General features: G+C 35.6%; 2 protein-coding genes across 14 annotated transcripts in view; both read right to left on the bottom strand.

Annotated features, from left to right (window-relative positions):
• Nucleotides 1-186: 186 nt before the first annotated feature.
• LOC123874421 lies at nt 187-9,835 on the bottom strand. The gene is made up of 2 exons (XM_045919740.1): nt 9,583-9,835; nt 187-864 (listed from the first exon to the last, which is right to left on the bottom strand). The coding sequence occupies exons 1-2, from the start codon at nt 9,761-9,763 to the stop codon at nt 287-289; spliced, it is 759 nt and encodes a 252-aa protein (XP_045775696.1). The 5' UTR covers nt 9,764-9,835; the 3' UTR covers nt 187-286.
• Nucleotides 9,836-10,893: 1,058 nt separating this feature from the next.
• The window catches only part of LOC123874320 (kinesin-like protein KIF13B), a 184,443-nt gene continuing 178,247 nt past the window's right edge, over nt 10,894-17,089 (bottom strand). For all 13 annotated transcript variants that reach the window (XM_045919584.1, XM_045919601.1, XM_045919621.1 and 10 more), the window contains one exon: nt 10,894-17,089. In XM_045919584.1, coding sequence (XP_045775540.1) covers nt 17,007-17,089 — 83 coding nt within the window. In that variant the 3' untranslated portion in view covers nt 10,894-17,006.

The raw sequence follows: 17,089 nt of genomic DNA, 5'->3' as shown, positions 1-17,089 counted from the left end.
AACAGGCTTAGGGTGGATTTATGTGAACTTGTTCATAATTATTATTATGTAAGTATCTTTTACAGTGTAACTAAGTAAATAAATGTTTAAAAGAAAGGGGGATAGGTATATGTAAGTAAAAGAAACACCTTTATTGTCTGCAAAAATACTTTATTTTAGGTAAGTACTTCCTTTGGAATGCTAGCATCTTTTAAGATTTTCCATAAAAGAGTCCTATTTTCCAACTTTTAGAAGACAGTCGAACTTCAGCCGACTTTAGCTGATAGAAAAGCACTTAGCGATATATTTATTTCATTGAATAATTTTTCTGCTGGATATTTCTAATGACGCTCAACACTTCATACTGAAACTCCACTAAGTCTGTCTCGTCAAACTTTGCAACAGTCGGCTCGATCCCTTTAAAAAACGACATAACCGGACTACATTTCTCTTTATCTTGAATTGAATTTATAAATTTCAATAACCTAGAATCCACTTCGTTTGATACGTAATCTTTCATCTGTGACATTTCCATTTCAATTTTTTTCTTCTTATTTGGAGTTGGAATTGAATCTTCCTCTTCATCAATATAGTACACAACGTTTCTAGTCTCAGGTGGTTCAATTTTTCTCTTTTTGTATGATGTTTGTATGTTACTATGATCACCTTCTTCATCTTCACTAGTATCACACCTTTCCTCATAGGTATTGTTAATGTCATTTGAATGACCCCATGAAGGTGCAATTTTACTTAGGAATATCATTTGATCATAAAAAAAATACTTCTTAACCTTTTTGGCTTCCTCTGTAGTTTTATTGAGTAACTTTTTGTGGCACTTCATCCAGCTATCTCGCAACGAGTTCCATTTTTTTGTGAGTTTTTTTCCTAAAAAGAATATATATGCTTCATTAATTAGGTACTTAAATAAAAATTACATAAACCATAAGAATAGGATTAGATAGGACAAGTAGGTAGGTATAATAGGTATCAACTCTTAAGGCATATAAAATCTTAAACATAGCATGAGGAAAGCGAATCAATCAATACGGTTTGACAGTTAGGTAGGTAATCTTATTTTAAATTCAGTAGATATCTAGGTACCTACCTACTTGTAGATGTAACATAAAATAAAAATCGGTCAAGTGAACACAAAGGGTTCCATAGTCCGTACCATCGTACAAGAATTTACACTTTTTAATTTCTTTAATTTTCATGGCAGTCATTTAAAAAAATATTAAGAGGAAAACCATCTCGAATGACTTAGACGATTTCACCTTCAAACTAGCAATTTTGACATGTCATGACCCTCTATTGACAATTAATCAAGCAGACATTTCAATCTGCGAAATTTACGCGGACTTTTAGTATTTTGACGTAGGAGGGTAAAAGATCCAGTACATGAACGAATAAGGATAACCCTGACTTTCACCTAAAATTAAGATATATGAGAATTGTTCTATATATAATTTTTATTTTTTGTGTATCTCTACACAGTATATCAAAAAATCAAATAAAATGCGTGGTATTAATTATTATAAATTATTTTATTTAACAAAAGGATAAATTGCCAGTAAATGAACTGGAAATTTCAGTGAATGAACGAACTCTATCTAGTGCATAAACTCTCGATTCCTATTAATAAATTCTTAAGTATATTTTCGGCTTGGAATTTTAAAAAAAAATATCAGATTTTCAGTTTTTGACTTATTGTATATTTTTTTCTACATTTTGCGCGATAAATCAAAAACTCTTTTACATAATAATAATAAATAAAACCTGTTTTAGAATGTATAATAGAGCCCTTTCATATGATATTATCCCCTTTGGTATAGTTATCTTAGTTTGAAAGTCACCTAAATTTTCTGGAAAACAGTCCAAATGACTACAGAGAAAATGAAACTTAACGCCCTTGTTGCATCCAAGTCGCTGGAAGTGCAACATCAGCTACTGAATGTGTTAAGAGTAGTGAGAATAATATACCGTAACACAAGTGTCTGATGTTATCAGATTTGTTCCTTTGAGCCGAGAAGCCACATGTTCTGATGCTTTTTAGACAATCTAAGATCTCTCATTAAGTGATCCAAATAATTTTGATTGAATGGTCTAAGTTGAGATGTAAAAAAGTCACTACATCGTCACTACCTTCTGAAAGTTCTTGATTTATCACCAGAAGTCAGAATCGTTCAAATTACAGACTGCAAGTTACAATAGAGCCGCTTGGAACAATTTTTTTGCTGTTTCTTCTGGTAATATTCACAACGCAGAAATAATAATCATCATGGTGTTTAGATGGTTCGCGCCAAATAATAAATTTTTTTTTTAGTAAAAGTAGTTAACTATTCTTATTTGCTCATAAACGCAACGAGGAAATACAGCTTCCACATATAAAAATTGGAGTCCAGGCCTTGCTGTTAGCTGCTAATGGGTTCTCAAAGTAGCCCGAGTATGCTTGTTTTACTGGGCACAAAAGGAAAGAATGAAAGGAGCTTACCCAGTACATCTTAAAAGATCCGTTATAGATACATGCATCCTGCCATGCCTTACCTATGCCAGCCAAACATGGGTCCAGACAAAGAATATAAAAAGAAATAGTAACTTGCTAAAGGGCGATGGCAAGTTGCATAAATTAAGCAAAAAATATTCAAAGTGAGAATTGAAGACATAAGAAAAAAGACAAAGCCTACAGACACCTTGAGACATGCCCTAAAACTGCAATACAAATGGTCATATTGTATCGATTTTTACAGATGAAAGAAGGACAGGTAGGTAGACCGAAGACGCGTTGGTCTAATGCTCTAAATATCGATTTTGAACGAAATCGGTCAATTAACAAAGAATTTCAAAATGGCGTCGACTTTTTAAATTTTGGTAACAGTTTCTTATTTTGTGATCCCAGGGAGCTCTAAATATCGATTTTGAACGAAATCGGTCAATTAACAAAGAATTTCAAAATGGCGTCGACTTTTTTAAATTTTGGTAACAGTTTCTTATTTCGTGATCCCAGGGAGCTCTAAATATCGATTTTGAACGAAATCGGTCAATTAACAAAGAATTTCAAAATGGCGTCGATTTTTTTAAATTTTGGTAACAGTTTCTTATTTTGTGATCCCAGGGAGCTCTAAATATCGATTTTGAACGAAATCGGTCAATTAACAAAGAATTTCAAAATGGCGTCGACTTTTTTAAATTTTGGTAACAGTTTCTTATTTTGTGATCCCCAGGGAGCTCTAAATATCGATTTTGAACGAAATCGGTCAATTAACAAAGAATTTCAAAATGGCGTCGATTTTTTTAAATTTTGGTAACAGTTTCTTATTTCGTGATCCCAGGGAGCTCTAAATATCGATTTTGAACGAAATCGGTCAATTAACAAAGAATTTCAAAATGGCGTCGACTTTTTTAAATTTTGGTAACAGTTTCTTATTTTGTGATCCCAGGGAGCTCTAAATATCGATTTTGAACGAAATCGGTCAATTAACAAAGAATTTCAAAATGGCGTCGACTTTTTTAAATTTTGGTAACAGTTTCTTATTTCGTGATCCCAGGGAGCTCTAAATATCGATTTTGAACGAAATCGGTCAATTAACAAAGAATTTCAAAATGGCGTCGACTTTTTTAAATTTTGGTAACAGTTTCTTATTTTGTGATCCCCAGGGAGCTCTAAATATCGATTTTGAACGAAATCGGTCAATTAACAAAGAATTTCAAAATGGCGTCGATTTTTTTAAATTTTGGTAACAGTTTCTTATTTCGTGATCCCAGGGAGCTCTAAATATCGATTTTGAACGAAATCGGTCAATTAACAAAGAATTTCAAAATGGCGTCGACTTTTTTAAATTTTGGTAACAGTTTCTTATTTTGTGATCCCAGGGAGCTCTAAATATCGATTTTGAACGAAATCGGTCAATTAACAAAGAATTTCAAAATGGCGTCGACTTTTTTAAATTTTGGTAACAGTTTCTTATTTCGTGATCCCAGGGAGCTCTAAATATCGATTTTGAACGAAATCGGTCAATTAACAAAGAATTTCAAAATGGCATCGACTTTTTTAAATTTTGGTAACAGTTTCTTATTTTGTGATCCCCAGGGAGCTCTAAATATCGATTTTGAACGAAATCGGTCAATTAACAAAGAATTTCAAAATGGCGTCGATTTTTTTAAATTTTGGTAACAGTTTCTTATTTCGTGATCCCAGGGAGCTCTAAATATCGATTTTGAACGAAATCGGTCAATTAACAAAGAATTTCAAAATGGCGTCGACTTTTTTAAATTTTGGTAACAGTTTCTTATTTTGTGATCCCAGGGAGCTCTAAATATCGATTTTGAACGAAATCGGTCAATTAACAAAGAATTTCAAAATGGCGTCGACTTTTTTAAATTTTGGTAACAGTTTCTTATTTCGTGATCCCAGGGAGCTCTAAATATCGATTTTGAACGAAATCGGTCAATTAACAAAGAATTTCAAAATGGCGTCGATTTTTTTAAATTTTGGTAACAGTTTCTTATTTCGTGATCCCAGGGAGCTCTAAATATCGATTTTGAACGAAATCGGTCAATTAACAAAGAATTTCAAAATGGCGTCGACTTTTTTAAATTTTGGTAACAGTTTCTTATTTTGTGATCCCAGGGAGCTCTAAATATCGATTTTGAACGAAATCGGTCAATTAACAAAGAATTTCAAAATGGCGTCGACTTTTTTAAATTTTGGTAACAGTTTCTTATTTCGTGATCCCAGGGAGCTCTAAATATCGATTTTGAACGAAATCGGTCAATTAACAAAGAATTTCAAAATGGCGTCGACTTTTTTAAATTTTGGTAACAGTTTCTTATTTTGTGATCCCCAGGGAGCTCTAAATATCGATTTTGAACGAAATCGGTCAATTAACAAAGAATTTCAAAATGGCGTCGATTTTTTTAAATTTTGGTAACAGTTTCTTATTTCGTGATCCCAGGGAGCTCTAAATATCGATTTTGAACGAAATCGGTCAATTAACAAAGAATTTCAAAATGGCGTCGACTTTTTTAAATTTTGGTAACAGTTTCTTATTTTGTGATCCCAGGGAGCTCTAAATATCGATTTTGAACGAAATCGGTCAATTAACAAAGAATTTCAAAATGGCGTCGACTTTTTTAAATTTTGGTAACAGTTTCTTATTTCGTGATCCCAGGGAGCTCTAAATATCGATTTTGAACGAAATCGGTCAATTAACAAAGAATTTCAAAATGGCATCGACTTTTTTAAATTTTGGTAACAGTTTCTTATTTCGTGATCCCCAGGGAGCTCTAAATATCGATTTTGAACGAAATCGGTCAATTAACAAAGAATTTCAAAATGGCGTCGATTTTTTTAAATTTTGGTAACAGTTTCTTATTTCGTGATCCCAGGGAGCTCTAAATATCGATTTTGAACGAAATCGGTCAATTAACAAAGAATTTCAAAATGGCGTCGACTTTTTTAAATTTTGGTAACAGTTTCTTATTTTGTGATCCCAGGGAGCTCTAAATATCGATTTTGAACGAAATCGGTCAATTAACAAAGAATTTCAAAATGGCGTCGACTTTTTTAAATTTTGGTAACAGTTTCTTATTTCGTGATCCCAGGGAGCTCTAAATATCGATTTTGAACGAAATCGGTCAATTAACAAAGAATTTCAAAATGGCGTCGACTTTTTTAAATTTTGGTAACAGTTTCTTATTTTGTGATCCCCAGGGAGCTCTAAATATCGATTTTGAACGAAATCGGTCAATTAACAAAGAATTTCAAAATGGCGTCGATTTTTTTAAATTTTGGTAACAGTTTCTTATTTCGTGATCCCAGGGAGCTCTAAATATCGATTTTGAACAAATTGGTCAATTAACAAAGAATTTCAAAATGGCGTCGACTTTTTTAAATTTTGGTAACAGTTTCTTATTTTGTGATCCCAGGGAGCTCTAAATATCGATTTTGAACGAAATCGGTCAATTAACAAAGAATTTCAAAATGGCGTCGATTTTTTTAAATTTTGGTAACAATTTCCTGTTTTGTGATCCTAGGGATCCTCAGATATTGATTTTGAACAAAATCTATGACAGTTCAAGAAAATAGATTTTAAACACTATTTAAATTATTATCATTAACATTAAATTAAATGAAAACACGACGCGCGACGTGTACTGCAGCCCCTGAACTTGAGCACAGGCCGAGCCGGTATAAACCGATTTCTCTCCGTACGCGACGTAGCGCCTGTGCTCACGCACACACGCGCCTCAAGCTTGTAGTAGTGTACCTATCGTAGCGCGCTTGTATGAAGCTTTGACTCTGTTCGCTACTCATGTGGTTATACAACGCAATACCACACTCACAAACACTCGTACAAACATACAGACAAGTATATACTCACACACACTCACACACACACATGGACGCACGCACACGCACTTTTGAACGGTTTGAACGGAACACGGTTTTGAAATTGAAATTGAAAAAAGTGTAAGAATTTGTAAGAAAATATTTAAAAAAGGTATATCAGCCGGTTTTTTATTCCAGCTCTTAATACATGTAAAAACGTCCAATCTGTTCATTTACTCGAGCCTTTACCCTAGTACCTAATTATATCGACCGCCCCATATCAAAACAAAGTAAATGTCATTTTTCCGAAAATCGTTTTATGTCATAAGCCTAACTTTCATAGTATGGCCCGTTGTATTGTAAGGACACCCACATTAAAGTAAAATTAAAAGCTAGTAAGTCGCTTTGACCATTTTAAAACATAGTAAGTCTTTGAACTGGCTAGGTTTTTATAGATTAATGCGCCTTACTAAGTTTTTAAAAGGAATTAGATTAAATAAAATAAATATCACCCATTATCTAAATACCATGTCAAAACAGTAAATACTTAATAATGCATTAAAACTTAAAAGTAAGATAGGAAAAGTCAATGACCTCTACATGTCAACTGTTAAAATATGGTTTGCAAGGGAAATACTTTGCATACTTACATAATGTTTTTAGGGTTCCATATCTCAAAAGGAAACACGGGACCCTTATAGGATCACTTTGTTGTCTGTCTTTCTGTCCGTCTGTCCGTCTGTCGTGTCTGTCAAGAAAACCGATAGGGTATTTCCCGTTAACCTAGAATTATGGGCAGGTAGATAGAATAAATCCGAGAACAAATTTCGTGATTCTAGATCAACGGGAAGTACTGTATAGGTTTTCTTGACGGACGGACGGACAAATGGACAGACAGCAAAGTGGTCCTTTAAGAGCTCCGTTTTTCATTTTGAGGTACAGAACCCTAAAAAAGAAAATGATGCACATGTAATGAATAAATGTGTTGGCCAGTCTTCACACTAAAATATTTAAACCCCTTTAATTTAAAAACTGTCATAGCCTAGTGGTTAGAACGTCCGCCTCCTAATCGAAGGTCGGGGGTTCGATCCCGGAATCACGCACTACTAACTTTTCAGTTATGTGCGTTTTAAGCAATTTAATATCACTTGCTTTAACGGCGAAGGAAAACATCGTGAGGAAACCTGCATACCTGCAAGTTTTCCATGTTCTCAAAGGTGTGTGAAGTATGCCATTCCGCATTGGACCAGAAAGAACTACGGCCTAAACTTCTTTTGAATTTAAACCACTTACTAGGTTTTGATCTGAGAAAGAAATTTGACATTAATTGACAAAATTGAGAGACCTAAGCTTGTATAAGAACACAGAAGTGTCATAATTCGTGTTCACTTTGCCTAACGTCTCTCAGAGAGCAGAGAGAGATTTAAACTGTTTCTTATAATCACTGGCCATATTTCAAATGCGAAAGTGTGTTTGTTGGTTTAATATTCAATCACGCTGCAACGGAGCAACCAGTCGACGTGGTTTTTTGCATGGATACATTTAAAGACCTTGAGAGTGACATCTCTCTCCGCATCGTATTCTTTATTGCTGAGGGTTGTGACCTCTTTCCATTATTCCTACATCTAATGGTAGGTTTTCTTGGGATAATAATGCAGTGGGTTCAAAGAGCCTACGGAACTCGACTAGAAAAACGAGATTTTGACACTTAGGTTTAACGGTTATGAATTAGTTATTAATATCAGTGATAAAATTGATTAGGGCTGCCAGGTAAAATGACATTTATCTCGGAAAATCAAAGAGTGTCCACGAGATTTTTTTCCAAGTTTGCGCTACTAACTACATATATTATGAAGAGGAAAGGTTTGTTTGTTTGTTATCGATAAATTCTGAAACTACTGAACTACTTGCACTAAAGACATAATCATCAACATCAACCGACAGACGTCCACAGTGAACATAGGTCTTTAATAGGGTCTTCCACATGCTACGGGTTTGCGCCGCCTGAATCTTTGCGCTTGCGCTTGACGACAATCATGCTTTAAAGAAAGCAATGATGAGGTCCAAGTTGGAGCACGCTTACCTAGAAGATGCCTATTCACTCTTGGCTTGCAGGTATCTAAGGTATATATGGCAGGAAACACGGCCGCCGAAATGGCGTTCCAACCTTTAGGCTCTCCCCATTGCCCGCAGCATGAATCTGAGCTTTCTTATGAGACCCATGGTTATATTATGTACATATAATATCTCATAAGAAAGCTCTAACACACAATCCAGCTAAGTAAGTCCAATTTCGAAAAAAGCTAGCTAGCCGACAAATCTAACTCAGGCAGCCTTCGGGAACCTTCGAGATGTCTCTGTCCAAAATTCCTCAATGCTTGAAGAACAGTCTTTGAATAGTGCATATTGTCAGTGATGAAATATGGATCCGAAATATAGGTCTTTTTTTTGTACACAGGAAATGCCTGACGCATACCCCTCCGTCATGTGGGGCTTGCACCAAACTTGCACTACTACGAAATCCATTTCGGAACACGGCACCCGGAACGAGGCGCGCTATCTCCTAACATAGGTATAATACCTATTTAGAACACTTACTATCTGTCATCATAATCTATGACAACCTCCGAGTATTTACCTGGTAAAACCGTAACTTTAGAATAAAATTTAGTATATAAGCAGGCTTCATTTAGAAATGAAAAAATCCCTATTTTATTTTTCAACGATTATAAACACAACTTTCATTTAAAAATAATAAGCTTAAATTCATTTTAAATAATATTTTGCGACGAAATGACGCGCGCAGTCCGTCCGCCATTAGAGTCCAGTGGACACTGAATTCCATAGAGCGCCTGCAAGAAAATAAATAGCACAGGAAGTTTTTTGGTTAGTTTTAGATTATTTAAGAAACGAAAAACATTTAGTATAAAACTAACAGTTAAAATTGATTGCTAAACCTAAACATATCATTTTCTGGAGGTTGGCTTCAAAGTATCAAGATGTTAAAGAAAACTTTTACAGAACAAGTTGCGAACAGCAATGTTTTCAACTTGGTTTTTTTTTTTATTGGGATAATGTATACTAAATAAAAAGAGGCCCTTATAATCTTCGCAAACTGAAGTTTTTAATTGCATGTATTTAATAGCTGTTAATGCTTTAGAAAAATAAACAATTTACTTCAAAGTACAGCATTTTTGCGATTTGTCAAATAGCAATTACCTTAAGTATTAGTTGCCGTTACGCGTTCTGTTTATTTCAGCCTTTATGTCACTTACCATATAAAATTTTCTCCCCATTAGTCATACTAGGGAAGTCTTGATTCAACGTTGCGCTTATTTCCCTCCAAGCTTCAAAAGTGCGGGCTTTATCTTTGTACTCAGCAATGGTCCTGTCCCATATCACCGGCCTCTCTTCTACTAAGGAAATCAACCAGCTCTCTTCAATATCATCGGCCATTGTTTGTCTATCGTAGGGGAGAATTCGAACGTACGTCCGTCGTCGTAGACACACTCGTTTGACTGCTGTCTGACAGCCGGGGCCGCGCGCATTCGCGACATGCCGGCGCTACATCCGTTCGCGTCGCGTCGGTTCAACGAAACGAGTAGGTATAATTTTATCAAGTTTAGTATCAATCAACGCGGAGTTAGACAGACACATGTTTAGCAGACCAAACAGATAATAATATTCATAGACAGTGATAATTTTCTTACGGCATCTAAAACCTTGCTGTTCCCCGGTTTCGTAATTTTGTTAGGATTGATTAGGTACACGATATAACCGGCGTAAAGGTGTATAAAGGCAATAATAGGTAGGTACCTACCTATTTAAAATACTACGGTCTACCCGCAACTTCTTCCGTGTCCGAGGTTTAAAAATCCCGTGAGTCTGATTTTCCAGGATAAAAATACCTAGCCTAGTAGTACATGACCGATGCGTAGACAGTAGCGTTCTCTTCTACTCTCCGTCCGAATCCTATTCTTTTTTCGGCATGCTAATTATCTCTCGTCAAGGGCGCAAAGGTTACAGTCAGATACACTTTCGCATGAATCTAGGTACTTAATAGGTGCCTACTCATAGATTGATAAGGTACCCAGGTATAGAATTGATCACTGTGGGGTCTAGGTGCTGATCATTATTATATTCGGAGGGTCCTAAATTTTTTACTGATGGTGTTTCATTTAAATCACCTGGTTATCTGGTCATTGAAATTTTCAGGCTTTACTTCAATGTCATGCAAGGCTAATAAATGTTTCTAATTTCAGATTAGTTTTTATCAACAGATAGATAGGTAGTTACTTACTATAAGCAATAACTAAGTTTTGGAAATATCTTTCCATCTAATATTATAAATTCTACTCAGACTTGGATGAAGACAGACCTTTAAACGAGGTTGGAGAAAAGCAACTGATTTATTTTCATATAAAAAGAACACTTTACTGACTTTTTCTAGTGCTCCATCTAACATTTTCATACAAGTCTGTGGCTCTTGCCTCTACTAAACTTGAATGGGACTAAACCTGAAGGCATCTAGGACACCTACTAGGTATATTCTACTAATTAAATAAATAAAAGAAACGTATTCAATAAGTAAATAAAACAAAATATTTTATTATACATTTATTGATAATGACAGCGATGGTTGACTCGAATCCGCTACTTGGCAAAAATATTTCCACTAGAAGTGAACTATTTTTGTATTTAAATATTAAAATCTCTTTATTAATAATGTTTACAATAATGAATACGCAACCATCTATGCTACCAAGTAGCTGCCTAAACTATTCGCTTATCACAATAAAAAGAAATCGAAATACATTATTTTGATTTGTGATCTAGAATTATTTTACACAATCGTAAGACGGCAAAACAACGACCTCGTGTCTATTCTAAACATGAATGCAATAATACAAAAACTACTATACTTACATAAAACATGTAAAAGCTCATCGAATTGACTGCAATAAATACGAAATGATACTACGCAAATGTAAAATAATAATTAATTAATTAATTAATAATAATATAAAACAATTTCATTTATCTAAAAACTATCATTTAAAACAAAAGCACAGCACATGGTCAGCTTAATTTCTAAACAAAAATTAAATTAGGACCTACGAGACACTGTTTGAAGGTCACTATTAGCCTAAGCCTAGGACCCTAAAGCGCACTACTCACGGTCCTTCAACCTGTGCATCCCGCCAAAGTGGCCCAGGATGCGCGATAAAAAACGACAATGGATAGACTGGACAGCTGTATAAAATTATCATCCACTGTCGATCAAGCCTATTCATTGCAGTTTGTCATTGTGTATCGTGGGTCATCTTCGCGAGAGAGACAGCTTGAAGGACCGTCAATAGAGCGCTTTAGGCGTATCGCTCACAAGAGTCGAGACGGCGGCGCGGCGTAGGTTTTATGAGGCTCTCCTCCTCTAGATATTTTTTTAATATAATCAAGACGTAATAACGTTCATTGCCAGAAGTTACGTCAGCACATTTTGTTATTTTGTCTCGCACATGTTGAATGAGTGAAATCACTCATGGGTCATGGGTCATCACGCCAGCACTGCGCCTGCACCGCCTCGACTTGGCAGCGAGCGATACGCCTTAGCACATATCGTTCCGATGCGTATGCGTAGTACACCCTGACTACCGTCCGCGTCCCTCACTCCGACCGTTCTATCTTTGCCCGTGCTCTACCAAAACTACAGGACAAAAGCACATCGAGAGTTTCAAAGACATCCTACAATATATGAAAACGTTTTATTTAATTTTCCTTTAGATTCCATTAACGTCGACTACACATCGAGCTGTCCTAGTCGAGGCCGGGTCGCTTGCGAACTGTTCTAGGTTACTGTCAAAAGTTTACAAATGCAAATACTTAAGTCGCGTCTGTCTATAAAATCTAACTTAAAACCTACGCCATGTCCGGTAGAACGATAAATGTAATGCAAAAATGGAATGTTTAAGTACGACAGTCTAACAAGCATTCGATACAGTGAACGTGGGGCAAAACATGACGTCAGTCGAGGCTTACGAGTTAAACTACGAATCGGTATTAATTCACCAGTGCATAGTTAAAAACGGCTGAATATTTTTTTTTTTTGATAAATTTTATATTTAATAATATAAATTATGTACTTACAAGTAAATGTTAATATACAGCACAGTGTACAGGAATGGAGGCAAGTGGCGGGCTACGATGTACGTACGCGGAGTGATACTTACAAACTCTAGTAAATAACGAGGCGCCTTTAACTTCTATTTGTGTACTCATTAAGTGTACTTATCGATTAATTCACTAAGAGGATGGAATATACATTAGGTGAGCTATAGACTATGGCGCTTCGATCGAGATCGAAACGCGCCATGTGGACGATCCCTAACGCGATAGCAACACGCAACTACCCTCCTATATTATGATAATCACTTCACCCGTCGGGCCACTAACTCTACCGCGCTCTCACACTACACAGGAGACGAAATATACACGTTACCGATTATTGTTCGAATGTGGATGGAGACAATAACTTGAGGACAATAAATTACTTTGATAATGATTTCTCAATGTAATATACAACTTGCCGAAAACCGCTACAAACACTTACTTTACATTACATCTCAAAATTTACCTACACAACCTAATCGATATAAGACAGGGGCCCAAGCGGCGAGCGAAGCGGGGATCCAGTAGCGTTGTAAACGATAAATGTGTCCAAAGAGCAATCTATGATACAAATGTATACGAAAATAAGCCTCGTCTATCGAAGGCCGCGGTACAGGCTTACTTCGTTATCCACCCTAAAACACCCACCTTAGGATGTATACTCGGATGTATGTATATCCGTCTACCCATTTTAGAATCCACCAAAACATCCATTTACAGATTCCGTTAATCTGAAGAAATCTGTAAATTATTATCTTTCGATTTTCCCCCAGAACTCCTAGTTGCAGAACTACATTTTAGTTTATTCTACATGCAAATTCTGTTAATCTACCTTCTAGGGCGGATAGGCGGATACGTTACCAAGCATACACCCTAGGGTGGTTGTTTTATGGCGGATACACGGAATAAGCCGCGGTACGTGCTCGCTCGTCGCTTGGGCCATACAGAGTTGTCAGTTTTGGGCATCTTTAGTCCGTGACGAGGCTTTTAGTGTACTAAGTACAAGTCTTAAAAAGGACGAAGATGTAGCATTGGACGATTTCGTAAAATTGTTTTAAAATTAACAGGGCAATATCGCTAATCCCATAATAAGAACAAAATGTTTTTAGTCCCGGTGGCAAGAAACTATCACAACAAACTGGCAACGATATCGACAACGCAAACTTTTGAGTAAGCACTTCAGGAATCGGCGCCACGGACTTTGGAGACGAGCTGTCAAGCTTGATTCTTCAACGCTTTACAGACCCTGCATGAAGAAAAATCTTGCTTTTATTGCGACAATTGCAATCCTAAAGACGGATACTCATAATATTCGTCATCGCGCATTCAAAACCGCGAGTGTGCACTTGTCATTTGATAGGCATTAGCGTATTCGTGGCAATGCTGAAGCGGGAGGGTATAGTCATATAAATGTTACTGGTACATCTCTGAAGTTCTGATGTGCCCATAACCATTTAACTTTGACTTGAAAGAAAAGTAAGTACATATTTAGTTATGGGTCACGGAAACGTGCAACGTTTACGGCACAGAGTACCCGACTTTTGGATGGTATATTTGCATTTCACACCATATTATATCTGCATCTAACCACAAGTTTCGTAATACAGGGTCTGCTGGCAACATTGCAGTTGGCAACTCATCTCTAAAGATCAGTGGCATAAAATCATCCGTTACATGGACTCGGATATAAATGCATTAAATATCAATAAGCTTCAAAGCCTCATTAACATGATCGGCTGTAAATTTCAAAGACTTCCGAACACTATTGAAATCATGGGAATTTCCGAAATGCTTATAGGAACTAAATATAGTAATATAGATGTCACCTTTTCACAACATCGTACGGTTACAAAGTGTCTATAATTTCTAGCATTTATTTGTTGTATGGCAGTTAAGACTGGTCCTGATGTTTCAGCCAAAGGTTTTAGCTCTTGAGGAGACTGCATACCGAAGTCAGCGGTGGATTACCTTTTTTTTATATGCCGCTGGCTTTGGTATACAGTACTTTAGGGATAAGACACATCGCGGCAGACGAAAAAGTAATAACGCGCTTTTCATTTGTTGGGTTAGTGTTTTTGTCAAGCCAGCACAAAGTGTAAATGTGCCATTCTCTGAGTATGACATTTGCAGAAATCAAAAACCACCATTACAAGGCCATGGCAAGTAAAAAAAAAAGTAAGACATTTGAAGCATGCCACTGCTAACCGCGTACGGCGTATTTCAATACATTGTTTGTGTGGGCTATCACATCGCTGCCTTGTCTAATTATCTGTTTGTCCCGTATGCATTCCTATATAATTCCAATTGAGATGAAACTCTATAATTATAGTCCTTGTCAGGACTTGCGGGAAAGTTTCTAACATAGTAACATCAACATACAATAGGTGGCATGTGAATCGTTAATACAAAGTGGTATTGCAACGTATGCTGGGCAAGTTTTTAAGCCAGTAACTTAAAAAAATTTGGGAAGCAATCCATGCCCCCAGGCTTGAAAGGTCTACAGCAATATGTCTTAACCCCAATACCGAACAATAGACAAAACGTTTCGTTGCTGCAAATGTACCACATCGATACGTAATACGAACGTATTACAAGAATTAGAAGAATAACAAGCATAGTGAATGAGCTAAATACATAAATAATTAACGCGTATAACGTCTACACCACAAACTATACAGTAAAAAAATTACTATACAAATAATCCACGCGATTCTTACCGATCACAAAGAATTCATTGGTTTTTTCTCTAAAACATTATTAGTACTCATTAAATTATTATCGACATAAAACATACAAAGATTCACATATTTACAATTGAAAAATAACAAAATTAAAATCACAATAATCGAATCAATCTATTTACAAGTTCAAGTCAATGAATGAAATTAAATTAAAATTATGTTTAAAGTCTTGCTCGAAAACATTTACTTTGGATTTTATTTGGATAGTCATCAAAAAGCCAAATATCGTAAAACTACTAATTGAAATAGTAGTCGAGGCTGATCAAGTAAATTGAACCGTGTATTTGTGAATTTGCATGACACATGTATGTGAAGATATAATTAGTCTAAATATAATTGCAAAGCAACTCTAGCATTTCTAACTTTTAGCGGTTATCGCTGAAAAGTCTGTCATTTCATACAAAAATGTCATTTTGGAGTAAAACATGTTATGAATTGCAGTAGTTGCCGTATACAAAAGTGCATGCAGATGAAAATACAATTCAAAACACAGATAATAAGGTATTAGAAAAACCTGGTTATTCTCAAACGAAAATGTTTTCGTGCAAAACAAGTAATAAAATAGATAAATATAATCATTTACGTTGTCTCAACGCCGCGTCGTCAAAATACTTCTACATCGTACGGAAACTTTCCCATCGACGTTTCATTGAACTGGTCAATAAAGGCGAGGGAGAATGGTTTCCTAAACATCATCACTTACAACGTGTAAAACGATGTTAAACTATACAGGATGTTAAATCAATAACGATTTTCAATTTAATTATTATCATTTTTTTTTTTGCATTTTTTATTTGTGGTTCAAAAACAAGTATTTAAGTAGGTACCTTCACGTAAAGGTAATTCTAAAATATTTTTTTGATACATATCAAAAATAATACTAATTTATTTATTGTAACTCTAAAAATTGTGTGAACCGGCAAGTTATATAAGTTTCATAAGTTTTGATATGTATTAAAAATATAAATATTAGTTACTGTTAGTGGGCAATTTTAAAAAGTTGATATATGGAATGCATATTTCGCAGTCTTATGAGTAAATTTTTCTATAAAGCGTAATATTATGTATATCCTTGAATATCCAACATTTTTTTTGCTGAAAGGAATATTTAATTTACATCCTGTATAGTTAAAAATTATTGCTTTAAAATTGTTACCAATTCTGTTGTACACAAAACTTTTAATGAAATTGAAAGAACTAAATGTTTAATATTGATCTTGGAAACAACAAAACTGGCGTCGATATGAGCGAAAAGGTGTGACTACAGTAAAATATAAGAGTTAAACCTCTACAAACAGGTGCTAAATTCCGACCAAACTTCTTAAAATGTATTATCTTATCTGCGGGGTGATTCGCTAACTCAGTGTCTAACACTGAATGATAGCCACCGAGCTCATTTGGCTTTGGTTGGTTCTAAATTGCTGCTTCACTGAGTGATATCAAAATATTTTTTGTAGAAAACCTTCAATGGATTAAAAATATGTAAATGTCAAATGAGCTTGGTGGCTACCATTCAGTGTTAGACACTGAGTTTGCGAATCAGTAGGCAGGCCTTGCAATTTTACTAACTGATTATTGATACTAACTTCTTTCCGTGGATAGAGTTCTAGTATAGACATAATTTTATCGATTTAGCAACAATATTTTGGTCAGAATTTTAAAAAAGCTGTATATGTCGTTTTGGTTTTCAGCCGGAATTCCGCACATATCTGCAGTAGGCGTAAAGCACCATACGCGTTACAAGAGTGCAACAGAAACGGACGTGGACGTAACAGTGAGCGGACGAGCGGAGTCTACTTGGCGCGAGGCTTGGCGCCCACGGCGTTTATACTGTCGCCGCGACTCCGCGACCGGTGCAGGTTGTGAAGGCCTTCAC

This window comes from Maniola jurtina, chromosome 2 (assembly GCF_905333055.1).
Source record: "Maniola jurtina chromosome 2, ilManJurt1.1, whole genome shotgun sequence".
NCBI classification, from domain to species: domain Eukaryota; kingdom Metazoa; phylum Arthropoda; class Insecta; order Lepidoptera; family Nymphalidae; genus Maniola; species Maniola jurtina.
This window is presented reverse-complemented; position numbering and strand designations above follow the sequence as displayed.